Source organism: Lepidochelys kempii, chromosome 6 (assembly GCF_965140265.1).
Source record: "Lepidochelys kempii isolate rLepKem1 chromosome 6, rLepKem1.hap2, whole genome shotgun sequence".
NCBI classification, from domain to species: Eukaryota; Metazoa; Chordata; order Testudines; family Cheloniidae; genus Lepidochelys; species Lepidochelys kempii.
In genome coordinates this window covers 76,992,952-77,004,704 of record NC_133261.1, presented here as the reverse complement: position 1 = coordinate 77,004,704, position 11,753 = coordinate 76,992,952, and the positions used below count along the sequence as shown (strand labels likewise).

The 11,753-nt window shown below is 46.8% G+C and overlaps 1 protein-coding gene across 2 annotated transcripts; it reads left to right on the top strand.

Annotated features, from left to right (window-relative positions):
• Positions 1-1,763: 1,763 nt before the first annotated feature.
• Positions 1,764-11,268, top strand: GREM1 (gremlin 1, DAN family BMP antagonist). Of its 2 annotated transcripts, none has more exons than XM_073350684.1 (2): positions 1,764-1,841; positions 10,573-11,268. In XM_073350684.1, exon 2 carries the CDS (start codon positions 10,574-10,576, stop codon positions 11,126-11,128), a length of 555 nt encoding a protein of 184 aa, XP_073206785.1. In that variant the 5' UTR covers positions 1,764-1,841; position 10,573; the 3' UTR covers positions 11,129-11,268. The 2 variants fall into 2 exon arrangements, with proteins under 2 accessions (XP_073206785.1, XP_073206786.1); XM_073350685.1 differs by lacking the exon at positions 1,764-1,841 and having other exon boundaries at positions 10,574-10,601; positions 10,812-11,268.
• The last annotated feature ends 485 nt before the right edge of the window (positions 11,269-11,753 follow it).

Here is an 11,753-nt window from a genome sequence, read left to right as displayed (position 1 = left end):
AGTCCGAGGTTATGGTTTTGGCCGGACTAACCCCATTCTCTGGGAGCAGCAACTGTGCCAGATACTTATCCCTTTAATTAGTGGCCCAGAAGGTCAACTGGTATTTAAGAGATTGCGCCTGTTCTTAATGAACTTTCTCTCATAGTACTGCAGTTGTATAACCCTTGGTATTAACATGGCCAGCGAAGGGAAGAGAGCCTAGTTAAGAGTTGCGCTTAACTATCCTGATTACTTACGTACCCTAGGGAGGCTACAGATATTTGCTGATTTTTGACTTACTAAATAGTCCCCAACCTCTCTGTCTCTCTCTCTCTCTGACTCACCGTTTTAACCATATAAACATTTCGATTCTTTGGATTGAAAAGGTGAGTCTCTTTCTCTGGTTTATGTATCTGTCCCCATCTCTCTCTCTCTTCAATGAAAACAAACATAAACTTGATAGACTATATGAGGGTAAACTTCGGTCAAGTTACCCTAAAAGGGAGTGGGGATCTTTTACATTTATTTGTGTATTAAAGAAAAAAAAAAGGTACAAAGGGCTTGATCCTCAACTCATGAGACAAACAAAACTCCCGTCGGTTTTTGCCTGTAATAAGTATGAGCTAAACTTCAGCTTTTACCATGGTGTTTACGTTGAACCTTTTGTATCTACTATAATATAGGCGCGATATGGACATTTTGTCACTCTTCTGCGGGGTTTAAAAAAAATACTCCTTTCCTTGGGACTTCGGCTTGACCAGAGAATACACAGCTTTGGATTTTACATGCCACGGCAGACGTTCCCCCGCTGAAATGCTGTTTTAAAAGGGAACGCTTGATCACTAGTTTTATTAACATTTAGTTTCATTACAATCTGGAGACGTTGGACTCTTTCTTCTTTCCCGTGCAAAACCGCAGCACAGAATAACTGTAGACGCAAACATTGGCTGCTGACAGCTACCTCAATATTCAGACACACACACCTCTGGCTGTGGAAAGACAAGGAGGTGTCACGGCTCTTGCGGGGATGAAACCTTTCATTGATAAAGCTCTACTCGTGTGGGTATCGGATCGTGATTCACATGTTTTAATCGCCCCCCCCTTACCAATATTATTACCAAAGCTACATAACTCCGGGCATATTTGCTAAGGACAAACGTCAGAAATGGCACCGTATTGCAACTCTGAGACACAGAAATCTTGCTGGAGCCATCCCCTCCTAACTAGACCAGGTTAGAAACTAACAGTAAATGTGCTAATCTAGCGGATAGACCCCCCCCCCCCAACGCTATCTGCTTTGTGTTATTGGAGAAGAGATCGTGTGTGCAAATCGCTTTCCACGCAGTTCCTGGCCCCCTACACTATGAACGGAAGGGAGGATTTAATATTTAACTCTTCTTAAATATCGGACTTTAATGGAGGTGGAAAATCTGATTTTCTGTGCATTCCAAGAACAATTCCTTGGGGGTGACCTTTAGCACCGAGTCTGTTGAAAGAGGAAAGTAGCCGAGTGTTTATCTGGAGATGACTGAAAGCTTTCCCTGGTGGAAGTTTATGGAAGCGTTAAAGGGGGCGGATAACACGATCTTTGGAGGCGCTTGGCCAATGATCTGGAGGGGCTTGGAGAGCAGATCTCAGCTGGCAGACATTTAAATGGGAGACAGCTCGGCGCTGCTGCAATTTGTAATCAAGATCCGCGACTCCCTCTATATGGACTCACTGGCAGCTCCAGGCTCCTACCCCACTGCAGCCTCTCGCCGGCCAGCGAAGTAACCCACCCCAGGCAGGAGACCTGAGCAGAGCGAGAGAACTCACCGCTCCGACCACAGACCTCACAGGAGGGGGAGCAGCAACCAGAGCAGGTGAGTGGGGCGATTATTTCTTACCGATCTCTCTTTATACAGGCTTCTCCGGGGCATGAACACGGCCAGCTCTTTAGGAGACAAGAAGGTGATAACTTCGGTGCTAGCCCATCCCTGGTGTAAGGGGAGTTACGCCAGGGATACCTTTGGCCCAGGTGCTCTATTTCGCCATTATTCTGATTTTTGGTTTGATCCAGTCTCTCGCCCCTTCCCCCCCAGTCGCTTTCCCTCTCTTTAACAGAAATAGTCCTTCATTAATTGCTGGCTTGCAAAAGTCTTGAGGCCTTTGATTTCCCAAACAGCCCCTCCGAGGAATGACAGAGCCTCCCCCTTCTCCCACCCCCTCCCCAGCTCAGATGCAGTGGAGCAGACAGAAAGGTATTTCCACTCGCAATACTGGAGATTAGGGCGCTATTATATTTATCTCCCTAGACAAACAGAGGGATTGCAAAAGCCCAATTAGCTCTGCCTGTCATCTCCGCCTACAGCATCATTCCCAGCAAATTGGATTCGGCGCCCACCAGACATGCAGCAAAATCCCAGCCCGGCATCTGCGAGGAGTGACTGAACACGAGGGGAGGGGGGGTTGGGGGGAAAGCATGGATCCTGGCTGGAGGCTCCCAGGTACCAGGGCTCCCCCCGCCCCGTGCTGCAGCCCCAGCCGCGATCCCAGCGAGCCGGGCTCGGTCAGTTTCTAGGGCTCTGGAGGGATGGTCTCCATTGAACACTCCTCGATAAAAGATAAGTGTGTCTATTTCAAGGCTGGCCTGCCCTTCTCAGCCGGACTGGAAGCGATCCCAGGAGAGCCCTGCGGGGCAGATGCAGCCCACAGAGGGGGTGTTTGCCTTAGCCCGTCTAGTGCTGCAGGAAGCTCCGGGTGCTGCAGGATTGAATAGCTCGCACCCAGAACCCTCCCGTGGCCCCAAAGGTGCCGGAAGACGCCTGCGGTCTCGCTGGCGCGACCCGTGTAGCTAGCGCGGAGCTGGAGCGTGGGCTGAGCGCGGCGGGCGGGGGAAGACACGCGGAATCCCTGTCCCGGTTCATTGCGTGTCCTCCCCCGCCAGCGGCTCTTCCCTGGGGCGGGCTCGGGGAGGGTGTTCGCCGCTCGGAAGCACCGCACGGTTCAAAGCTGGGATGCGGGGACCTGGAAATGCACCGACCCACTCGCTTGTCTTCTTTCCCTCTAACCCCCTTTCGGATGCCCAGGGCATTTGGCTGCTGTTGTTGTTGCCCTGGCGACTTTCCTGCCTCTTTCGGGGAATGTGCCAGCTCGGGCACGTTAACACACAAGCACCCAGACCAGTCCCACCCGGGAGCTCCCAGATCTGTCCGTGGCCCTGCCTCAGTTTGCCAGTTCTCTGCGCGCTGGATCTAGCCCAGCGGCCCCTGTTAGCTCCCCCCTGCGGGCCGCCGCGCTGATCCAAACCGAGCCCCGCGGAGGTTCCCGCGTGCAGAAAAGCCAGCGACCGCTCGGGCCCAGGTCCTGCTCCCGACCCCCCCACCCCCGATCTGCTAGGGAAGCGCGGCTGCCTCCGGAGCGCAGGATCGGCTCCCCTGCCTGCCATCCCTGGCTTACGGCTGCCCGAGGACGCGCACTGGCCACTGGTCCCAGCTGAGCGCTCTTCCCGCTTCCCCCGCCGGCTTGGTGAGCCCACTGCCGTCCCTGCGCCTTTCCCGGCCCCCTGCGCCTCCTGCCAGACCCCGGCCGGGCTGATTGCCCAGCCGGCTCTGCAAGCCCCCCTAAAAGCGAGTCTCCTTGCGCGTAAAATCCGCAGCGCGGAAGCCAGTCACCTGCCCCGCGCAGCCCCGGGGCTCCAAGGGCTGAGGCGCTTTCAAAGCCTCTCCCGGGAAGAGCCGCGAAGGAGCGGCCGGTCACAGCGCACAGCGCTGCCTTTCCGGCACTGCCCGAGCTCCGCGGCTCCAGCCTTCGCGCTTCTGCCCCGCTAGGGAAGGGAAGAGGTTTGAAGGGGACACCCCGCGTGGGTCCCCACGCCTCTCCGCTAAGCAGGGCGCAGGGATGAGGCCCCTGTCCGCTGGTGACCCTTCTGTTTCCCCCGGGAGCGCTGCCCCTGCCCTGCGAGCATGTCTGCGGGAAGGGGCTGGCTTCGCCACGTCCCTGGTGCGATGTGTTTCCTTGGCGAGGTTTGTTCCTTCAGCGCAGTGTTTTTAATGGTTTATCCGTCCGCGCTGGGTGCATAGACGCGACGTACCCAGCCTGCTTCATCAGGGTCAGGCCTGATTTTAAAAAGATTATAGAGTAGAGGTGCAAATCTCCCTGCGAAACAACACGGGGAACTTTGGTAGGAGTGTCCTGCTTAGCCACTGGGCCTGATGTTAAAGTGGATCATTTAATTTGCAACAACCGGAGAGAACACAGCGAAAACGGATACCTTCAGTGCCGGGTGTATCACAAACATTTCTCCCACGGATCCCCCACCCCCCAATGATGTTGTGAGGAGGGAAGCTGACTGCGATCGGGGTTTTGGTAAATGACAATCAAGGCTCGGCTAGGACGCTAGGTACTATGGTGGTGGGGGCTTACACGTGTGGAAGACAGATGGATGGGACAGTGCGGCTTCTGGGGAAGCCGGAAAGCAAAGGGTGCCCTGCTGAAGGAAGCCTATAGCATCACTTCGTGTTTTGCATCTGAAAACGCTTATCTTTACATAAGACCCAGTTCTGGAAACAGGAGGACTTGTGGCACCGTAGAGACTAACAAATTTATTTGAGCATGAGCTTTCGTGAGCTACAGCTCACTTCATCGGATGTTCTGGAAATGCAACTAACACAGCGAGCCTCTTCCTGATAAAGTCCCCCCTCACCCAGCTACCATTGTGCACAGCGAGTCTTATTTTGTTAATCAACAATGTTCTCAATATGGATAAGATGCATATATACTGTTCTTAGATCTCCACTCCAATGGCAAGGAGATTTATAAATCAACCGGGAGCTCAACAATGTATGTGGCCATGCGGCCTGTTAGAATTTTTGGGGATTAGTTATATGCTTTGTGAGGCACTCAGAGCTCTGGGTGGCAGCTAATTCTTAGCCCCCGCTTCCTTTGGATTTTACATACTGATATTGGTAACTATAAGAGCAATCTCTGGCATTCCCTTCCATCTGGACTATAGGTTACTGAGAAGTATCCAAGCCACTGATGCTGTGTAGAAATAAGAAGTAGCACTCATGCTCAAATGTTTTTGGTTCTTCCTAGAGCTTAGACACTAACTGTGCTAGGATATTTGTTTTTGTCTCTGCTATGCAAGCCAGAATTGTGCAAGGCTTTCCTTAGCACCACGCCTTTGAATGTGTATTACTGTCTACTGCCACAAAACCACATCAGTAGTTTCAATGGATGTGGAGCAAAATTCCACTAGCCTCACTGAGAGGCATAATCTTATTGAAAACAATGGGACTACTCCCATGGGGAAGGCAAGTCTGGATGTGGCCCACGCACATACTCATGATACACAGCAGAGTTTTAGTCCTGATTTCTTATGGGACTGTAGTTTAATAGATCAAGGGAGGGATTTTCAAAGGCACTCAGTTTTATCATTAATTTCTGTATTATTCTCCATTTCCATTACAATCATTGACCGAAAAATAGATTGGCATTGTGTAGAGTGGTTTCCCTACAATCTTACTCACCAGGAGTTACTTGCCATTTTAGTGCATCTGAAATCCTACCAACCAGAGAAGTTGGTTTTGTTAGTCTAACCTTGGTAAATATTATCTCTCTTTGTGGATTGCCCCTTCCACTGCTTTTTCTGTACTTCAGACAGGTGCATTACTGAAACATTAAGCAAGGACATTACTATACTTCATATAATAAACTGTGAATACAAATATTTTGCGCCTTGGAGACACGGGAGGTGGTACAAACCTCCTTAATTTGCATAATAGCCAAGAAGTTGGGATCTGATTGTTTCCCTGGATACGGTATGAGGATCAGTCAGTAAATATATGTAATCACATTTTATCATAGGTGCTGGCACAAGAGGTACTGCCACACCCCCTGGCTTGAAGTGGTTGCCATTATATACAGGGTTTGCAGTTTGGTTCAATAGCTCTCAGTACCCCAACTATAAAAATGATTCCAGCAGCCCTGCATCTTATGGAAATACAGTTTGGAAATTTCCCATAATATTCTCCCATTAGATTCAGTTAATGAAAGTTTACCATTGACTTCATTGGAGCCAGGATTTTACCCAACATTTTAAAGCAAGCTGCATTGTCATAATACTTCAGTACGATTCTAGTGTAGGAGTTCACAATGGAACTAAAGTGCCTTTAAATTTGACTGTTTGAGATCCTTAATCAATAGCAGAAAGCATACATAAACTAAAAACTCACAAATACTTTTTAATAATGAAATGGAAGGGTTTTTATGTTTCTTCTAACTGATGCCATCACTAATTCATTAAACTCCTTGATCTTCTTGGGTGATTAGAGACTAGCCTCTAGAAAATTTAAAGCACCATATAAGTGTAAAATAGAATTACTGTTGGACTGCAATCCTGCTCCCATTGAAGACAATACAAAGCCTCTGCTGGCTTTAGGATTGGACCTGTACAGATGAAAAGCAGAACTCTAAACTTGAGTCTTGGCAGTTAAGTAGAGGAGGAATTGATTTTGAGGAATTTTGCTAGTCATGTTAATGCTATTGGATCTTGATCCAGCTTCCATGGAAGTCAATGAGAGTTGGATTAGGCCTTTATATTTGTAGTTTGTAATTACTGAATTGTTAAGGAGATTTTTCAGTTCACGTTTCTGATTCTGCCAGTGTTTCTGTAATACCCAGAATGTCACGTACCTTGCTCTTGAACATTTTTCAGAAACTTGGCATTCAAGAATTTGGCAGGGGGTCGGACTGGATGATCATGGTGGTCCCTTCTGACCTAAATATCTATGAATCTATGAATCTAAGATGTATGGGCCTGAGCCCATGTGCACATAAGCTCCATTGTAGACAAGAAGGTAAAGTTATGGTATGCAAGGAAGCAGACCCTTTATTTAATGAGAGATTTTGTTTGATTGACCAAATTTCAATTATGAAACTATCTGGCTACCTTATTGCACAATGTCACTTGTAATTTATTGCCGTATTGAATTTTAAAGTTCTACAAAATTTAAGTTTGATAAGGCTCTGGTTCATAAAGGACTACATTGTTCCTATATCATGGGGCCATGCAGAGGAATAATCCCCTGCATGTGGGCATTATCTTGGGTCCAGGTCTTGTGTAGAATGTAGGAGCTACACTTTAGATGTAACCCAGGTGGAGGAAGTGGGTGAGGCAAAGAGTGGGTGGAGTCATAGATCCACACACCCCAAGCAGAGATGGGTGGGTGCCCGGAGGGAAATAAATTGCACCCTTTCAAGGGCTGTAAGTGAAGTCCTTACTAAATAAGCAAGTCACAATCTCTCCCCGCACCCAGGCTACTCCTGTGATGGTGCAGTTTAAGGCACAATCTAGCTCCGAATGATCACATTCATTTTTATTATTCTGAATTGTTTTTTGAAGTTGCCAATACATTGAATTTTGAAAAATGTTTTCTCTGTGTCACTAATTTTCATTATGACCCAATCTACCTTTTAAATATGTACAACGTGTTTTCCATCTTTTGGGGGTGGAGGGGCGCAATCCTGCAAACAATTACTGCCTTACATTTCCTTAAGTTAAGTACAGCCTTTAATGCTTTTTGAATAAGGATGCTTTCTTGAACCTGGGCTGTAGTGCTTACCACTGATGGAAACAACTACACTTGGTAGTAATTGTTTTCAGGACTGGGCCCTATATGACAGACTGGAATAGCCATTCACAGGTTGCCATTCAGAGGGCCTTTTAAAAATGGGGGAAGAAGGGGAATGACACACAGATGACAAGTTTAAAAAACAAAAACGGTGCTTCGGCTTTTTAGGAATACGCACATTGGCAATAACCAATTGAACAATGGAACTCTAAACAAATACCTGAAGTTCCTTGTGCTGCCTAGGAACTAGCATGTGATTTTTTTCTGTTTTGTGCAATGACTATTACACCGGACCCTCTCTAGCACGCGGGATTTGGGATCCATGCGTGGTACCGCTTTAAAATGAATTGCAATTAAAGTAATTAAATTTGGGAGCCATGGCTGCGACCACGTTATATGCAAATTCACCCTATATAGATGCGTGTTCTAGCAAGGGTACGGTGTATTTTTTTAAGGTTCTGGCACCATCCTGAGTAAATAACAAACACTTTAAAAATACTGTCTAATTATAGTGTGGACACAAATAGATGGGAACAGCCCTGGATGGAGTCATTCTGGTCTCCTGAGAAAATAAACAGTGTTTTATAACCAGTCTTCTTTTAAATTAGTTTAAAGACAAAATATGGAAACTAAATTCAAAAAGAAACCTGTTTGAATAACATTTTGGTTGTAATACAAACTGAAAAAAGGCAGGACGTGTTCAGTCCAAGCTGACACTTGAAATTATGTAGTGTTACCTTCAATTTGAATTTCCCAGGTTTTTTTGGTCATTGTTGTTGGTTTGTGTCAGAGCCTTAAGGTTATTAAAACTGCATGTCTTGTTCAGTATTTCATTTAGATATTAAAAGCAACCCTCCTATATTCTCCTGAGGATCAAGCAAGAATGCTAAGCTTGGTGTATATTTGTTGTATTTCAATCTATTTATGTATGAAGTTCCTTTCAAACACAAGCACACCCTGATACGTTAATCTAAATCAATAAAGTGAATGCACTTACCTATTTTGCCTATCCCAATCTCTGGGCACACTAACAATTTATTAAAAAACACTTAAAATAATATCTTGGGACCATAAGCAAGTCTAGATGTCGTATAACATCTTCCCAAACCCAGGGACTCCTAACTCTACCTCTTTCATTCTTTCAATCAGGGACATCTGTGAACATCATAATGTAAATGTTTTGTGCAATTTTTGAAAGTATCAGGAACTAAGAAATTAACATGCATGTTTTATGGCAGTGATTCTCAATCTGTGTTCTCTAGATAGCTCTCATAATGTCTGACTGATTCTCTATCTGATCTGTTTCAGTCTCAGGCAGAACATGTGAAACAAACATCACAGGAGCGCTTCTGATCCAATATGGGGAGTGCTGAGCTCATGGATTGGAGGAAGGGAGGTGTGGCAGTTGCTTCACCTGGGACAGGTGGCAAAAAGGATCTGGTGCAAGTAAGGGTGGTATCCACACCTGATCCAGCCACTAGGAGAGGTTAGATAGAAAGGAGACCTTCAGAAGCTGGTAGAAGGGAGGGAAGATACCTATGCCATCAGACACAGGGAGGGCAGATAGGGCGTGACACATCATGACACTGAGTCACATCAATGCAATGTCCAGAGCTTAAAGTGGTCTGAAAAAAGTGTGTGGGGAGGGTCTTATCACCCATACATCTTCCCATTCCCCATCCAAAATTAATTCTACCCTCACCCCCCAAATCAGCTTCTACCAATTTTGCACATTCCAGCCTCACATCAGTTCTCTTCCCTTGCCCTCCATTAATTCTGCCCCCATATTTGTTCTGCTTCCCTTCCCTCCATCAGGTATACCACTCACCCCCCATCTCACATCTGTTCCTTCTGCAACTCCAGAGGTTTTTAACCCCTCTTCCCATTCCCAACTCACGTGTTGCAGGGAGGGCTAGGGGAGGTGGAGGAGCAGAGAGGAGCTATCCTGTTTCTTCCAAGAGGTAGGGGAAGGAGGGAACAGAGCTGCCCTGAGCTTCTGGGCTCTTTTTGCTCACCCCTTATCAATCCCCTCCTGTGAGAACAGCTTTGGCTCCTGGGGGAAGAGCTTGGCCTGCTTCCTGCAGCAGCCCTGATTGGCTGCTCTTCCTCAGGAGGCGGGCAAGTGGGGAAAGCACCCAATCAGAGGGGGTTTACCCCCAGCAGGAATGAAACATGCACCCCCTCAGTGACCTGGCTTGAGTTTTAGAAATTTTATTTCCCAGGCCTGCAACCTGGTGCAACCAGTACACTTCCTCAAGTGTTGCAAACTGACCCAAATTCACCGGTATGAAGCCTCTCATACCATTGTGCAACGTGCCAAAGAGCCAGAAGAACCTTAGTTGCTTTTCATGTTACACTGGTCTCTCTTCTGAGTTACACCAACCTAGACTCCATTACACGCACCCCTCAGTGGGCCAAAGTCCAAGGCTTGTGTAATGGGTAAATATGATATAGGTTATACTCTGCTAAGCAAAGGGAGTTTAAGCAAGTGTAGCATTTCTGAACCTGGTTCTCCCCTCTTACGCCAGTGTAAACCAGGAATAACGCCATCAAAGGAAATGGAGTTACACCAGAGTGAAAATGGTGTGAGGAGAGAAGAGAATCAAGCCACTTAAAGTGGTGCAATGTACGTGGAGAGAGGAAGTGAAAGAAGATATACACTACACACAATTGTCAACTCCAGCTGCATTTTTCACATAGCTGGAGTTGGGTAACTTAGGTCGACTTAGCCCCATAGTGTAGAGCTACCCTTAGACTCCCTCCAGACTGACCTAGAGACTTTTGAAATGGGATCACTCTATTTATAGCTCTCTGCAACTCCATTTAACACTACAGTGTCTCTCCAGCTATTAAAGGCTGGGTACCTCTCCTCTCTTACACACTTTTCTCTTAGACCAGAGGAAATATTGTACACTTGTCTTTTGCAGATTTCATATGAAATCCACAATTGTGTTTTGTTTCCTCACTGTCTCCTACCTAGGATGGTCCGCACAGTGTATGCTGTTGGTGGTCTGCTTCTTCTAGCTGGACTTCTGTTACCCACAGCAGAGGGGAAAAAGAAGAGTCGTGGGTCTCAGGGAGCCATCCCTCCTCCCGACAAGGATCAGCCCAATGATTCAGAGCAAACGCAGACAAAGCAGCAGCCAGGTTCAAGGCACCGAGATCGGGGAACTGGCACACCAATGCCTGCCGAAGAGGTGCTGGAGTCTAGCCAGGAAGCATTACACGTCACTGAACGCAAGTATCTTAAGAGGGATTGGTGTAAAACTCAGCCCCTCAAACAAACCATCCATGAAGAAGGCTGCAATAGTCATACTATTATCAACAGATTCTGCTATGGCCAGTGCAATTCTTTCTACATCCCAAGGCACGTCCGCAAAGAGGAAGGCTCTTTTCAGTCCTGTTCCTTCTGCAAACCTAAGAAGTTCACCACTATGACAGTTACACTCAATTGCCCTGAACTTCAGCCCCCTAGAAAGAAGAAGAGGATCACGCGAGTCAAGGAATGTCGGTGTATATCCATAGATTTGGACTAGACTGCAATATATTATTATACCAATGCTCCAGGCATAGGCAATCAGCATTGCCAGGTTAAATAAGAGTGAGTGACATAACTACCATACCTGCGTGGCTGGACATAACTGACAGGAACCAGAGTGAATCACCCAAAACATGGTGTGTGTGTGCGTGTGTGTGTGACTGCATATCTATACGGAAATATATGAATGTTCACTACACAGTAAAAACATTTAAAATCATGTGTGAAATATCACCAAAGGCCTATAAACACACCAGTTCAATATCACATCTATGAATTAGGACCCTTAGCGTACACTCACATTCTCCCTGCTTGCTGGGTTCAGTGCAGCTGTGCCTTTTGCTAATGTTTCACTGGAGACCATACTATTCACCTTCACAACATGAAAAGAAATATCAAATCAGAGGCATTCAGGAGCTTCCAAGCATGAATTTGATCCTAAATTTAAAATAACCAGTTTTAAAAGAGGTGCAGCCATAGGTGAAACCTCACTAAAAGCTACACTTGCATCAATAGTTTCTATTATGCCTTTCTTTTTAAAAAAATCCGTGTTGCTGGGAGGACGGGGCGGGAACCACCAGGACACAGACGGAGAGAAAACATAACCCCAGGGAGCTAGAAGG

Excerpts from the sequence above, each read along its gene's own strand:
- GREM1 (XM_073350684.1), top strand. The coding sequence starts at position 10,574 with ATGGTCCGCACAGTGTATGCTGTTGGTGGTCTGCTTCTTCTAGCTGGA.